This window comes from Megalopta genalis, chromosome 8, assembly GCF_051020955.1.
Source record: "Megalopta genalis isolate 19385.01 chromosome 8, iyMegGena1_principal, whole genome shotgun sequence".
NCBI classification, from domain to species: Eukaryota; Metazoa; Arthropoda; class Insecta; order Hymenoptera; family Halictidae; genus Megalopta; species Megalopta genalis.
This window is the reverse complement of record NC_135020.1, coordinates 7,254,388-7,271,816: the sequence shown is the minus strand read 5'-3', so window position 1 is coordinate 7,271,816 and position 17,429 is coordinate 7,254,388. Positions and strand designations below refer to the sequence as shown.

The 17,429-nt window shown below is 38.1% G+C and overlaps 1 protein-coding gene across 1 annotated transcript in view; it reads right to left on the bottom strand.

Annotated features, from left to right (window-relative positions):
- Positions 1-3,120: 3,120 nt before the first annotated feature.
- Positions 3,121-17,429, bottom strand: part of LOC117225141 (uncharacterized) — a 65,930-nt gene continuing 51,621 nt past the window's right edge. The window contains exons 4-5 of the mRNA XM_033478460.2: positions 10,878-11,561; positions 3,121-8,116 (exon numbers count right to left, since the gene is read on the bottom strand). Of these exons, the coding sequence (XP_033334351.2) occupies positions 7,322-8,116; positions 10,878-11,561 (1,479 nt within the window). The 3' untranslated portion in view covers positions 3,121-7,321. The remainder of the gene's footprint in view (positions 8,117-10,877; positions 11,562-17,429) is intronic.

The window sequence follows — 17,429 nt, the reverse complement described above, 5'->3', positions numbered from 1 at the left end:
AGTTTAACCGTGACAGCCGTTTTAATTTTCTGGTGGATTTTAGACCAAAATCCACCTTGACATAACCTTGACACGACTTTGACATAACGTTGACATAACCTTGACATTGTACGAGGTCAATGCACTATCCTGCACACATCTCCGTGCATTAAGTAGATTTACAACTAAATGGGTGAGTTTCTTATTGATAATATTCTTCATATTTGACTTAATACTTGACATGGCCTTGACATAACCTTGGCATGACCTTGACGTGACCTTGACATGACCCTGACATAACCTTGACTTGACCTTCACATAACCTTGACATTGTACGAGGACAATGCACTATCCTGCTCACATTTCCGTGCATGGAGTAGGTTTACAACTAAATGGGTGAGTTTCTTATTGATAATATTCTTCATATTTGACTTAATACTTGACATGACCTTGACATAACCTTGACATGACGTTGGCATGACCTTGACATGACCTTGACATGACCCTGACATGACCTTGACATAACCTTGACATTGTACGAGGTCAATGCACTATCCTGCACACATTTCCGTGCATGAAGTGGATTTACAACTAAATGGGTGAGTTTCATATTGATAATATTCTTCATATTTCTCTAACAAACATATCCCTTACGTCCTTTAACGCGGTTATTATTTATTAAATTAGCTTTGCGAATCATTCGTTGAACTGTGTTCGGACACGAAATTATTTAAATTAAAATATCATTTACGTACTTCGTTAATCTTCACTGTACACCTTGCTTAAAAATTTCATATGTTGACCTTGACATAACCTTGATATGACCTTGATATGTCAAGGTTATTTCAAGTTTATGTCAAGGTTATTGATAATATTCTTCATATGTCTATAACAAACATATCCCTTACGTCCTTTAACACGATTATTATTTATTAAATTAGCTTTCCGAATCATTCGTTGAACTGTGTTCGGACACGGAATTATTTAAATTAAAATATCATTTACGTACTGTGTTAATCTTCTCTGTACACCTTGTTTAAAAATTTCATATGTTACACACAAGGTGTTATGCACACTAGAAAATTAAAACGGCCGTCACGGTTAAATTACTTACTATTTTGGGTCCGAAAAATTAGTAAATATTCTTCAGATGTTCTAAAGTAAAGGTGAACAGCGTTTTTCTTAAAAATATCACTGTTACGTAGTAAAAAAAAATCCGGAAAGTTCTCGCTTCGTGATTTGTTCAATACTTCGAACGCGGCTCGAGTCCGTCTCGACCATCTGTCAAAGCCTCGTGCTGCGGGCTCTCGAACTTCGCGCCGTCCCCTCTCATTGGTCAGTGTTTTCCGTTAATAACTCGTAAACAAAGCCGCAGATTTCATTTTCGCAAAGGAAAAAGTTACTTCAAATGACCTCAGCTACCCCTCATTTTCGGCTGTTAAAATAATTGTGGAACACCGTGTATATAATAATATATAATTATACATATCAAATAATTCAATAATAATAACTTAAGCCTTCAACTATGCAGACGGTGTAAGTTCAAACCATTCTGTTTCGAGTGTGTTGACCAATAATGATCAATAAATGTGTTAACCAACCACATTCTTGTATATAAAACTCCAGAATGTTTGTCCTTTTGGATAAATCGTCGAAGGGAAGTTTCTTGTGCCCGGAAGCTGCAACAGTGAAACTATTCGTAATACCATGTTCACTGACTATTACGCTTATGTATATACGTTATTGTGTATTTTTTTTTTTTTTAATGGAACACGAGAACGTCAGAACATTTGCTGGGTACTGCCGACCCGTCGCAGTGACAAACCAGTCATCCTAATTATAGGCGCAATTAGAGAGTGGATTCATTAGATTTTTATTATCCTAGCAACTCTTATCCTTGATGATCGCGATGTGTCGCTGACCCTAGGTCGAACGTTTCCTCTAACTGTTTCGTAACACCGACTAGATGAACCCGAGTGACTGAGATGTACGCGCTGTGTTTGCAACACGTAACTCAATACAGTTGCAGAAACATAAGAAAAGATTAGGATCTCTCGCAAATCATCGCTAGTAATCATCGCTAATGTCAGCATTAAGTCCGTAAAAATATAAGCATTATATACGAGCTCCATTGTCTGATTAATTTTTTTTCCTAATTGTCCGATTTTAAAAGTCGTTTTTGAAGTTGAAGTTAGTTCGATTTCCAAAAAGTTATCAAGACCTTTTAAGAATTAGCGGTAATTTGTTAAATTCTACTACCGCTTAATACACGGACGAACAGTTTTGTTTCAGTCGTTTAGTGATTATAAATTTAATAACGATCATAAATCGTCTCAAGGGTGAATGAACATTTTCTGATGATAATGTTCGAAAATTGATAAGCTATAAATTATAGTAGCTAAGATAAATATAGTATATAAATAAATTAAATAAATAAATATTATATAAGTAATATTTAATTATATAAGTAAATATAAATAAAAATTATAGTATAAAGCTAACGTACCTGCATTCATCATTCGAAGTCGTGCGATGTCCCAAATGAAACTTCTTCGTGGTTAAGGGATTTTGTTCCTACATAGCAATGAAGATGAAGAATAGCTTTTTTATGGTAAATTCTGGGCAAGGATTGGGACGATGGAAACGATGATCGTAATTTAGGCATTGGTTTCTCCAGTTGCGTGAACGAGTACATGATATTAGAATGATTAACGGGTTGGGTTCGATTTCTAATTATAGTAATTTCTTTGTTGACGATCGCTAACTATAAAAAAGGGCCGCAAGGCTCGAATAATCGTATCTCCTCTTCCCAAATTGTCCATTTTTGTTTTCAAGCTGACCGCGAATTTTGGAAAAATTATTGTATTATAGGATAAATATTGTCTCAGACATCGAAACGTTTTCACAGTCCCAATGCAATACTAACATTTTGAAGTATATTTCGAAGTTTTCAACGAGCAAAATTTTCTTCACAACATTATCGTATAAATATCCAGTCGAATAAAACTTTATCTAGATAACAATTTATCCAAATAAAAATTCATCTGAATAAGTTTGTTATTCGAATAAAAGTTTATTTGTGTGTGCAGGAATTAATTCGGACAATATAAACGGTTTGAATAAGAATTATAGAACACAGAATATTTTTCCATAGTTTTAATGATTAATTTCTTCCATGTTTATTTCTACAATTATCTTCTTCTTCAACTGTTGCGTCGGAAAGTTCGTTACTTTTCGGTAGATTGATCGTTGATACATAACTAAATAATCTTTTTATTTCGAGTGCAAAGGAAGTCATCGTACATTCCAGGATTCATATTTACAATATGATGTATGCTTACAAAATTACGTAAGAAACAAACAGGTCAACAATTGTTCGAATTATTTTAGAATCCCTATTGCAATAATTTATTCGAATAAAAAATGAAGAATTACTCGAATAAATGAATAGAATAATTTACGAATAATGGATAATTGTACGCGTCAATTGAGCCGTTTATTTTGAAAGTGGCATAAGTCACCTTGTTTTTAAGTCGATATATTTAAGGGTTTGCGTTTTAACACGTTTAAAAATATGGACGCTAACTTTCGAGAAGATTTGCTTGTATTTGTTATCTCGGGATACCGATATTTTTCTCAGTATAAATAATTTCGTATAAACATTAAAAAATCACCACTTTTCATTACGGTACGGACTTATGCCACTTTCAAAATAAACGGCTCAATTGTCGATCAATTTTTGCGGCCGCTAGCTACGGACCTGGCCGCGCCGCTGGTCTTTCTTTTGATTGTTCGATGTACAGGCCACGACCAGTCGTCGGTAGTGCGCGATTACCCTTAATCGACTGTGTGTTTCACGCGGATACGATACTCTCGTTACGTGTATCCTGTCGGAAAAGTTTAATGGTCCCATCGGTTCCTTTTTCGATTTATTTTGTTACGCCGCATTATTGCATTAGCAAGTGTTTATTACAGAAAGAAGGATGAAGGAGAGATATCGGTTCACGAATTTACACGGTCGATTATGTATCGAGTCCGCGTGGAATGAGCGATGACTTTACAGCGGATGAAGATTGATGACAGGAAGCGAAAGTAATGTTAACGTGTAACGTGTAATCTAATCGGTATTAACACAATTCGATTGCTTTCCGTGCAATTAACACCCTCCGTTTTATTTCGCTTCGCGCCTCTTTTGTACAGAAATAATACAGATTGAATTCGTCGAGAGAAACCGCGTATTAATAATAATTCCACATGGACGATACGGTGGAAGTAAATAGAGAAAGGGAATCGGCGGGGTCTTTTATTACGAACGAAAATACAAAATTGCATCTCTTATCGCTAAATGGTCCCCGCGAAATGTAACTAAATTATGCGTTATGTACGCTCGTGTCGAAGTATGGCAATCACCCGACATTACACCGTGGAATTTCATGTATTTGTAACTTACAAAAATATGCGAAAATAAATAAAACGCGATCTTTATCACCGCTAGCAATGTTCATTGCATCACACTATCATTTACATGTATATCTCGCTATTGTAATCTATTTCCCCGGAAGAGAAGTAACTCGCATATGACACAACTAGAATGAATGTTAAAAGGTCAGCTATGGCTGTCATTGTTCTACTTCAGGTTTTCTCTTCCGGAAAATAGATTACAATACTGGGAGGAAATATTATTCTAATTTATAATAATTACAACTTCGTTACTTTTTTATTTTGATTGCCGAAGTTCGATAGCGATGCGATAAATATTTCCAGGAATAATTTTATCATACTTTTAAGTTCTCTAAATTTGATTGTAAAAATGTAAATCTACGTAAACGTCCGCAGCGTGTTGGTTACGTGTGCCACTCACTGTAGTCGTGGAACAATGTTCCTTTAATTACTGTACACGAGAGTTCGGGTTCGCAGCGGTCAAATATACACACACGCAATCTCCATCGTTGGATTAACATTCCACACTCCACTGGCACAGCGAACTTTTACGTTTGTTTATTAATAATAAATATCGTTCATGTACACTTTATAGGTTTGTGTATCTCTACTTCTCTAGAACTCGTACACGTTCTCCCATTTTCGAAACGACGCACAACACTTGCGTGTGATTTAGCATCAACGCCGCGGACATTAAAACAGATTATGGCTACTTGGATAATTCGTGATCCTAATCGGTACGTGTTATTATTAGAGACCGCGGATCTTTATGCAAAATAAGAATTGTCTAAATTAATTGTAAGGAATATAACTTACATGAAAATGTCTTTTCTTCTGTTAATAATCGTCACAAGTTGAAAATATTCCAACAATATACTCAAATTCTTTTAACGTCCGTCAAAAATTTTCTATTTGAATTTTTCTATTTGATTTTTCAATTTGAATTTTCTATTTGTCATAAATGCACAAAATTCGCGCAGTCTAGTTATCATTGTATCTTTGATTATGAAGCCATTCTTGGACAAATTTAAAGTACTTTCTGTCGACTAATCGAGTTCGCGTAGAGCGTGTTGAATTGTTTCAAGAGCCCAGCTTTAACGAGCTCCTCTGCTCGTTATGCTCTAAGTGCGTACTCCGTTTAATCCTCCCACGTACATTCTCTCTCAAAAAGTTACCTGACACGTTCATTTGAAACAGCAAAATTTCAGCGAATTTTATGAAATTTTATGAATTACGGTAGAGAGTGAGTTGTGTTCAACGTTAACTTTGTTTTATTCAGAGACGACGCATTACGGTAATTTCTCCCTAATTGACGTTCAGATTATGCGTAAAAAGAGGAAATACCATTATTCGAGTCTTGCGGCTCGTTTTTATAGTTATCGATTGTCAACGACTATAAAAACGAACCGCATGGCTCGAATAAAATTGTTTTCTTCACAAATTGTTCATCTTTGTTTACAAGCTGGAGAATTTACTGTATATCTAACTAGCAGATTTTCTTAGTAGATTCACAGATTGTGGCACACTCTTTCAAAATAACAAATTCAAAACGTTGCGATGTGAAAGTATATAAAAATACCAGAAATAAAATTCATAAACTACTATTAAGATCAAAATATAGAAATTAAACGCAAAGTGTTAAAAATCAAAATCACACTAAATTCTTCCCAATTGTCCTTGAGTTTGTAAAAAAAAATGGACAATTTGGGAAGAGGAGATACGATTATTCTGGCGGCTTCTTTTTATATTTGTTGCCAGTCGGTAACTATAAAAACGAGTCCGCAAGCCTCTTCCGAAATTGTCCGTTTTCGATCGCGAATTAGGGAGAAATTACAGTATTGTGCAATTATGCTTCGCGATGTTTACAAAGGTACCGAGAACGAGAGAGTGCTGCAAGGCATGTTATACAATACACAGCCTCGCTGAAATGTTACATAAAATACGAATATCCAAATCGAAAATGGCAGATCATTTGTATCTATTCCTCGCTGTAAGTTCTGACATAAACTTGGCCGAACGAACTTTCTTTAGCGTACGCGCGTGTCTGGTCCTTTCTTTTTTACGAAGACGAGCGTACGCTGAGAGATCATAGGCTAAGATCCCCGGCCGATAGGGGGATACGCAGAACGCGTGAATCCTACACGTTTCCCTGATTCTTAGTCGTTACGTGACTCGTTACATCACAGATATCGGGTCTCTGGCTGCGACCCGACGATCGAGTTCCTCGAGACGAGAGAGTATTACGTTACCTGACCAGCAGAATGGCTCCGGTATTCACCCGGCTAAGGTAAGAGTTCGAATTGTTTTGCGTCAATTATCGGTAAAGCGTCCACGGTCCGCGATAACATTCTATTCAGCAATCTTGGGCATAGCTATTATTCGACCAGTACTTTTGCTGCGTTGCAGATCTACTACCGCTTTCTTCTTACCACGGGTTGGACGATAGCAAAGAGGTTCTAATTGCTACTTTGCAGATAAGAGCCTGTATCAAAGTAGCCTACGTGGATCGAGGTTGGACAATTCCCTTTCATTTGTACTCGATAATCTCAACGCTAGATACTAAATTAAGTCGCTTTCTCCCACAGAGGACATAATTGCTCCCTGACGGAGAAAACAAAATAGCTGGCTGACCGATCTTAACGCAGCGGGTTCAAAGGGACTGCGAGCAGAGCTTCGAGTTCTGTTGCGCTGCACTGCGAAAACACAGCCTTCCGCTGAATCAGTTTCAGCAAAGATGGTCCCAAGACTTCTCTGTTTACAGTTCCACCAGGTCCACAGGCTCGCTATATTCTTACCTTGAAGCGCACTCGAGTCTACCAGGCTCCCAGGAGCTGGCCCCTGTTATCTTTCATCAGAATGCAACTAGGAATACGTACTCGACACCATCAGATTACTCGAATCACTAACTCCCGCTAGCTTCCAACGGATTCTTCGATATTGGCGTCAGTATGCTGAGCTCCTGGTCCGAATTCGGTGGTGTCAGGGTATCCGCCGGTGTCCTCGACAGCACTCTGGCCTGGCCAACCTTGGACTCCGCCGTGGCGCCCTCTATCTGCTCCTTCGCTTCTCCGGGATTGTTCACCGTGCACTTCTTGTAGTGAGTCCTCATGTTGCTGCTCTGGGAGAACCTGAGGCCGCAATTGGGGCAGGAGTACGGCTTGGTGCCGGTGTGGTAGTTCAAGTGGGTCTTCAGGTGGTGCTTCTTGGTGAAAGCTTTCGAGCACAGCGTGCACTGATACGGCTTCAATCCGGAATGAAGCCTGGTGTGCAGAGTCATGTTCGATCTGTCCGCGAAAGCCTTCTGGCAGACCTGGCACTGGTACGGCCGCTCCCCGGAATGGGTCCTCAGGTGCTGCTTCAGCAACATTTTCCGCGAGAAAGCCTTGCCGCACTGCTCGCACTGGTGCGGCTTCACGCCCGTGTGGATCCGGACGTGCATGTTGTACGCGACCCGCTGGTTGAAGCTTTTCCCGCATTCCGCGCACCCGTATTCCTTCCGGTTGCGGTGGATCTTCATGTGAGAGCTCAGGTAACCCCGGTCGTTGAAGTACTTGCCGCATTCCGGGCAGGTGGCCGCGAACTCCCTGGTGCCCTCGTGAACGCTCCGGTGGTACTTGTAGTTTCGCAGCTGTGAGAACTGCTTGCCGCAATCCGCGCAGCGAAACGGCTTTTCACCGGAGTGCGTCCTGACGTGCACCTGAAACAGACCCACGGGGAATCGTCTTGGGACTTCGGTGATTGATTGCCCGCCAGACGAGCTCCGTCCTCGGGCATCTGCCCGCGCGCCCGTTCGAGAAACCGCTGATCTTTTGCCTCGTACTTTCACGGGGAACGATTCATAGTTTACGCGATCTCGAATCGGTACCGAGCCGATTGTTTTTGTGGATGCACCGGTGACCCTGTCAGGTAAATAAAGGAGAAACTGATAGGCCGATTGGAGAACTGACGAACGTGGGAGAGGACTGGAAGAGAGAATGGAAAGAATAATACAAATAAATAATACATGTGCGAAGAGGAGATCAGAATGAAATAAAAACTAGAGGACGGCCGAACGAGAAGAGGGCAACTAATATACAGGGTGGGCCGGAATTCGTGGAACAAGCGAGCAGAGGGTGACTCTACAAGAAAAAATAAGAAACAAATTTGGCATAACATTGTTTTATCCGGGGCTCCGTTTTCGAGAAAATCGATTTTAAGGACTCTTCGTAAAGAATTTAGTTGTATTTTCTTCTACCGCAGTTGCCTCCGTCCGAGATAGTGTTTACAAACATTAACGATGATGGACGCATACCGTTTACTACATAGTTCGCAACAAGTTAATTTTAAGGACAATTTTTTCGAAAACGAGGCCTCGGATAAAAGAAAATACACCAAATTTGTTTATTTTTCCACGAAGAATCACCCTCTGCTCGGTTGTACTACGAATTCCGACCCACCCTGTATAGTTATAATAGTGAAAGTAAAGTACTGTAAAGAAAATCCGAAATCATGTAAAATGTACGGACAGTGTAATAAATAGTAGTGTAATAAAAAAGTAGTCCCATCATTAAGACGACACAAAAAATGTTCTACAGGAGTGTAGTAAAACTAAGTAGGAGAGGGATGAGAATAATAATAATAATATTAATAAGAGAGAATACAATAATAAGAAGAGAAAAGAAGAAGTAAAGCATATTAAAAAATACAAAGAAAAATGCACATAATAATACTAAGAAAATATATATGACAAGAACAATAGATTAATATCCATATAAAATAATAAATATATGTATCCGGAAGCTGTCCTAAGTCGAAAACAGGATCATAATAAAATAATAATAACAATAGCTCCAGCGATGAAATCACGGTAGCACTAATTTAATCTTGTTACAATCCAAGTGTCAAGAAACAGAATCCAATTGTTGATAAAGTTGCAGTTTTTGTGTAGATCAAAAGTATATGTTACAGAGATCAAGAAAATATAAATTAAAAATCGAACCAAAAGTTGATTTCATTAAGAGGAATTAACACAGATCATGGCGATATAATACTGATTACAATCACTGGTCGTAACTTACATAGCGCAAGTTTTTATGATGCAATACAAACATGTATCAATCAATCGGTATTCTGTGACCTGGACGTCGTATATCGTAATTTCATATCCTTTTAAACTGTCAGATAAATCTAACGTAATTCGAGCATGTTTGCTTTATGGGTATTACCTTGGATCACGAGCTATAGAAACATAAGTAGGTTATATATGACATAACCTATATATATGACGTCGTTCGAGACTGTTCAGCGTTACTGATAATAGAGAAGTACATATTACGATTGAAGATAATATTATTATTGAATATAATCATTACTAAAGATCTACAAATTTGTATCTCGTTAAGAAGATGTTGCGAAAACGATTATAACAAATCAATAGGATATCATCTGAAAATTTTTGCGCCTCGTTTTTATAGTTGTTGACAATCGACAACTATAAAAATGAGCCGCAAAGCTCGAATAATCGTATCTCCTCTTCCCAAATTGTCCATTTTAGTTTCCAAGCTGAGGGAATTTACTGTGCATCTAACTCTTTCAAAATAATAAATTCAAAACGTTGTAATGTGAAAGTATATAAAAATACCGTTTATAAACTAGTATTGAGCTCAAAGAGTATATAAATTAAAAGCTAAATGTTAAAAATCAAAATATATTAAATTGACTCCAATCGTCCTTCAGTTCGTAAACAAAACTAGAAAACTGTTTACTTTTGCTTATACAAGCTGAAGGACAATTGGGGAGAAATTAGTGTATATAAAATGGTGAAAACCTGCAGAATAGAATACATTTTATTAGCAAAGTAAACTGCAAGTGGCATATTTAACATTTGTTTCCAAGCTGAGGGTCAATTAAGGGGAATTTACTGTGCATTTAACTAGCAGATTTTCTTAGTAGGTTCACAGATTGTGACACACTCTTTCAAAATAATAAATTCAAAACGTTGTGATATGAAAGTATATAAAAATACCAGAAATAAAGTTTATAAACTAGTATTAAGATCAAAGAGCATATAAATTAAAAGCAAAATGTTAGAAATCAAAATATACTAAGTTGACCCCAATTGTCCTTCAGTTTGTAAACAAAGCTAGAAAACTGTCCACTTTTGTTTACAAGCTGAAGGACAATTGGGGAGAAATTAGTGTATATAAAATGGTGAAAACCTGCAGAATAGAATACATTTTATTAGCAAAGTAAACACCGTCTGCAAATGGTATTTAATTAAATACCATTATGTATGAAATAAATGATAAAAATAAATTTAATACTTCTGTACTTATAAACAAGTAGTTATTGCTAACAGTGTGCAAAGACACAGTCAGATTTCACTTCAACAATTAATTTATTTTTCCAGAACGAAATATCTCGAGGCTAAAATCGCGAAACCTTTTAAGGAAGAAAAGTCAAACAATCAGGTTGCATACCTTGAGAGAGGCTCTGGTAACGAAAGTCTTCCCGCACTGATCGCATCTGTGGCTTTCTTGGCTCGCGACCGGCCTCCCACGTTGCGGAACATCGTTGCCAACGATAGCATCGTTGTTGTTGTTATCACTATTTCTAATAACCCTTTCCGCGAGTTTATCGTCCTTCTTCAGAACCCTCTCCGACCTTTCGACTTCCACACTCGCGAAACGATCGATCTTATCGTTGGTTTCGATCGTATCGCAGAGTCTGCTAACCGGATGTGAGATTTCTGGTTTTTGCGGTGGATGGGGCAGGGTTTGACCAAAGTAGCCAGTTTTCCTGTTGATAGTCGGCTGAACGTTCTCGTTGCTGATCAACGGAGGCCTGGTCGTTGTGGACACAACATTATTCTGTGATTGCGAGACGGTCTCGTTGGTAGGAACATCGTTCACAATGGACGGAACAGGTTCCACAGTCGGAAATGGGATCTGCGGCGAATAAAACTCTCGGTGTCTCGTTGCTGGCGCTGAATTAGCTTCCAACAACCTTGGACCAAGGTTGTACTGTATCTCTCTGCTGGCGGGAGCTTCGACGCCATAGTAATGCACTGCTGCGGGTGCTGGACTTTTCGGGAACGGAACGTGGGGACCGCAGGGGACTACCGGTTGCTGCACTTCTGGCAGACGCAGGTTCTCTCCGGCCTCCTGTAACATGATAAAGACGAAGTATCTTAATGATAATAAAGTCGAAGCTCAGATTGATAATGATCCAGTATTATCCAGTTTCTGCAGGAGTAATTTTCCATTCAGTAATTTCCCAATCAGTAATTTCCCATTCAATAATTATCCATTTAAGAATTTCCATTCAGTAATTTCTCACTCAATAATTTCCTATTTAAGAATTTCCATTCAGTAATTTTTCACTCAATAATTTCCCATTTAAGAACGTTAACGCATGCAAATCACAAAGACCTACAAAACACGTTGTTCAAATTTTTAGTTAGAGGCTCGGATGTAGAAGTTAACAAAAAAATATATTGCAAATCGTGTCTCAATTTAGTGACTTCAACATCCAAATGTTTCTCAAAAGTATTGTTTTCTCAACACGATCAAATCCATACTGTTCCATGCAGAAAGACAAACTAAATCGAGTAATACATAAAAATGTAATGTTCCCGTTAAAAAATCATCGATGATTCGTGTACATGTATTATTTATCGCAAACAATCGCGTAAAAACCAATAAGATTCGTATCTTCTCTGATCCGTTGAGCCACTCCAAAGAAAAAGATCTTCGAATTACACGACGATGTAGTAGCTTTACTCGGAGAAAATAATAATTAATACCGAGAATATAATTACAGTAAATTCTCCCTAATTGACGTTCAGATTGTACATAAAAATGGGCAATTTGGGAAAAGGAGATACGATTATTCGAGCCTTGCGACTCATTTTTATAATTGTTGACAATCGGTAACTGTAAAATAATAGATAAATAGAATAATAACTATAAAATAAATAGCCGCAAGGCTCAAATAATCGTATTTCCTCTTTTCGTGCACAATCTGAGCGTCAATTAAGTAGAATTTACATACGGTTATTCTTTCATTCGACCATCTCGTTCTCTAGTAATTTAAAGCTTCTGATTTATCCGAAGATTTTAAACCACTGCGTGTCGTTGTCCTATCGCAACTAAGTACTGTTACTTCGGATTAATCGAAGTATCAAACACGTATCTACACTAATCGTTGGAAAATAGATCAATCACTGTAACAGAACTTTCGGGGGACCCGTTGGAGCGTAAAACCGAGCTTCGTGACCAGCCACCACGAACCATAACTGATTTATGGTTATTACACGCAGCGAGACGAGCCGACGCGGTGTAATTAAATCGCATATTTCGATGTTGCCCCCAAGACGAACCAGCATGATTCCAACGTAGATCGCCTGCTCGAAACGAGTACGATACACCGAATTACGCGAACGACTTCGCAATCTAATGGCCGGATTGCCCATCGCATCGGTGTTCCCGTCGGCATCAATTTCAGATTAGCTTGTAAAAAAGCGCATGCACGCGCGATAACTGCAGGTTCTAGTATTTCCACGATCGTAAAATCCAGAGGTACACGAACGATTCTCGATAACGAAGCAACCGTGAACCTAGTTGCGTCAAAGTGGTCGTCGTTAAAAATTTGTGTTTATCGGCGTTATTAATATCAGCATATTCGAATATCCGTACCGATATAATTGCAACAAAATCATCGTGGAACTGGTTTATAGAGTTCAACCTTGTTATCCTTTAATTACGGAGAACGAGCACCGGCAAGAAATGTGCAGCTACGAATTTTTCTTATTCGACAAAATGCGAGTCGTGAACTTTGCCAATTATCTGCTTAATAGGTATAATCTGCATGAATTTTACCGATTACTTTGTATCCAACTGTGATCTCGGGCTAAGAACAAGCTCGTTTGTCTGTGCGTGCCAGGATAATTGCTCGTACGCTAGTTAGACGAATAAACGTGAGAATTTCAAAGATTTTAGACTCCCGCGGCGTGGAATTTTGCTGGCATCGCGGACAGCTTCATCACAGGCTTGGACGAATGGCAAGAGTAACTTGCGTTATTAGTTAACGGAGCATCGTTAGGAAATGTTGGTTGCCGCAATTAATAGCGGATGCACGGGAGTTGACAAAGGTCGTTTATCATTTTATGCGCGTGCGCAAATATTTGATATTCGCGCTTCAAGCTCGTGCATTTACAGATCATACTCGCTGTTTTTCGTATCAAATTCATCTCGAATAGCATATTTACAAAAAAAATAATTGACCCGGTATTTTCAGGTCGTAAACATTTGGCAAGAGTAATGGAGTCTGTTGCAACCGTTATGTCGTAATTGCTGCATGAATATGTACGGAGCAAAGATGAAATTGCCGGCACCGGCTGCAGAAGTACCATTATAAATTAAGCTTGACTAGCCGTGAAAAATACAGTGATTTTCTTGGAAAGCGTAGTCTTCCGTTGCCAAATAGAATATTCAGCTAATAAAGAGTAAACGATTGACATAGTACGTAAACGAATAACATATTACTTCCTATATATGGTGTCCCAAAATTATTGTACAAGCGTGAAATGAGGGGTTCCTAAGGTCATTTGAAGAAATTTTTTCCTTAGCGAAAATGCAACCCGCGGCTTCGTTTACGAGTTATTAGCGAGAAACAACGACCAATGAGAGGCGAGCACATCTAGCGCTAGGCGGCCGAGCCAATCAGAGCGGAACTGGGTTTCGACCGCTCGTTGGCTCTGCCGCCGCGCGACAACTGCTCTCGCCTCTCATTGGTCGCTGTTTTTTCGCTAATAACTCATAAACTAAGCCACGGATTGCATTTTCGCTAAGGAAAAGGTTGCTTCAAATGACCTCAGGAACCCCTCATTTCCCGCTTGTACAATACCTTTGGGACATCATGGATAACAAAATCTTTCGATATATATTTTGTTACATATAGGCCATATATATATATATATATATATATATATATATACAATTAGTATTTCGTTGTTCGTATCAGTCATATACAGAAAACAAAATTAAAAGAAAAAGAGAACGTGATGACACAAGAAATAAGATTCTCTTACGAAGATTATTATGAAGATACTGAAGTAAAAAATTTATTACAATTACATAAATTTAAAACGACGTAATTAACGATATAAAATACTAAACTTATGATTTCAAATACATAATATTGAATCAGTTAGCACGAAATATAATTGAAATAATTTGTTATATTACTTTTCGCGACGAAATTATTGCTGTAATAAGATCTCAAGACACGACAACAAAACATTAGAAGCAATGTAAACATTGTGCGCGTGTTAAACAGATATTTTACGTGCATCGCTACATGCAATAATATTTTGTATTTTTGAACAGTTTCATATTGGACTCTGTTGCAGAAGTATAAAAGAAAAAAACTAGTAGAGTTCTATTTGTGTAAACAGACGAATTCGATCTGTGCGGCAGAGTAAACCGCGGCAGGGTGAATTCGGAGCGTAAGCTGAATCGAGGGAGCAGCGCGGAGGACAGGATTGAGCGCATAGAAAGTTATTTTTGACGGTGGCCGGGTAATTGAGCATTCGAACAGGATCGGAACAGGTGCGCAATCTTCGAATCACGACCGACCTCGCGGCTGGAGTAGGATGGTCCCGGTGGAAGACACATGGTCGGGGTTGCGCAAGGTCGTAAAGCGATCGGAAAAAATCTGGAGCATATCGTGGATGCACGTGTCGAAAGAGAAAACGCCACTGCTCCCGTGATTGCGTGTAACCGCGTATAAAATGTGTAAAGCCGAGATTCGCAGCTGGCAGGCGCCAGCTGGTAGCACCTCGCCTCTCGACGCAGGATTGAAACGATGATTTGCTGAAAAAAAAGAAGGGCGAGAGAGAGAGAGAGAGAGAAGTTGGATACGCCCATCACAGTAAGCAGTACAGAAAAAGAGGGAAAGACTGCAGGTCTGAGCACTTTAAAGAAAAGAAGAAGGGAAAGACCGTATTGCTCCTCGGTGCGCCCGAAAAAAATTAAAGGAGAGAAACGAACGAAACACGAACAACGTGTAACTGATAGTTTCATTAATCAGAAAGACATCGTCTGACCATAAGCAGCTGATGGCAACTGTCTTATCACCTGGCGGCATCGAATTAATCCGGTGCGCTAAATGAGTTTGCAGAAATGAGGCACATGCACTGATTTCTTCTCTTGCCCTGCAATTTATTATTATTCTTATTTCCCCGTGGTTTTTTTTCTTCGCTAATCTACGATTCGAGAAATGTCCATCTGGCAGATTAAGCATAAAGGAATGCGCTTAATTATTCAAGACGCCGAGTAGCCGGAAAATTGGTTTAAAAAAATGGTTAATTCGCGCTCAGATTGCGCACAAAAATGGACAATCTGAAAAGAGGAGATACGATTATTCGAAGAAGTTAACAAAAATATATATTGCCTTACATATGTCGAGCAACTATTAAGTTTGATCGTATCTCAATTTAGTGGCTTCAACATTCAAATGTTTCTCAAAAGTATTGTTTTTTTCAACACGATCGAGTCCATACTGTTTCATACAGAAAGTCAAACTAAATCGAGTAATACATAAAAATGTAATGTCCCCGTTGAAAAATCATCGATGATTCGCATACATGTATTATTTATCGCAAACAATCGCATGAAAACACATTTAACTAAAAGTTGAGCCACACCAAAGAAAAAGATTATCGAATCACTCGACGATGTAGTAGCTTTACTCGGAGAAAATAATATTTAATACCGAGAATATAGTTACAGTAAATTCTCCCTAATTAACGCTCAGATTGTACAAAAAAATGGGCAATTTGGGAAGAGGAGATACGATTATTCGTAGAAGTTGAATGGGAATTAGGGAGAAATTAATAGCGGATTGAAAAAAGAACGCGAGTTTGAAATGAGGCGAATAAAGATCAAACGGGATGCGTGGAATGTTTTCTGTAAAAAAGATGCGTCAGATTTCAATAATACTTCTTACCGAGACCAGTGACGGTTACTTTGACGGTTACTTTAGAAAAATTGACCACGAGAGGATAATGTCGTTCGACAATTTTAAAATCGTTTCTGCTAAATATAAAATGATAACTGTTAATATTTTTAACATGGGCTTTATACGTGCTACATGTAGAATGTATAAATATATGTGCAGTCTTGATTCAGACTTAATCAGGCAGTATGTAATTAGCGATGTGCGGATGTACGTACGCCTAAATACTTTCTCCTGTCACTGTCTGTGTATACATTGTATCGTAAAGAAGAGTGCACTTCCTGTTACATAAAAATACTGCTTTTACTTTTCAAGTATGCTTTTTCACATAATATGTTTTTTTTTTTTAAAGATACGACTACTAAGAGCAATAAAGTATCGAACGCGTGACACCTTTTTCATTTCGCACACACCGAAAGATAGGAAAGATGTGAAGAACGGCGAGAAATCGATATTCAATTTTCAGAATGCCGCTGTTCGTTTCAATTCAGATGTATGTCATTGCGATGCTTGATATGCCCACGCTTTCTGTGAGATAAAAACGAAATTCTTTCAGTTTGTTAAGAGAAGTGAACTAACAAAATTGTAACAGATGTTTGAAATACTTTCTTTTTTTATTTATTATTTTTTTATTTATTATCTTTTTATTTATTATTTATAGTGTATTTTTTATTTATTTATTTCTTAAATTTGTTTATTATATAGAATTACCCGATGAATTAAAATGGTTTGTTTCTCGAACCATATCAAAATTATCTTCAGCTAAAAGAAACATTTTTCTAAAATCTTGCCTCTATCAAATTCCTGTGTTGGACCCAACGTTGTGAGCATTTTACGACCACTTATGGCATTTAAAAAATGCTTTTAACTCTTTCCACACGAATATCCCCCCTCAGGGATCATAATAGGACTGTTGACGACATAATAGCGGCTAAAAATTTTTGTTCTTCTTTATGGGATGATATTTTAATTATTGATATTATAAATTATATACTACATGTCAATGCAGTATT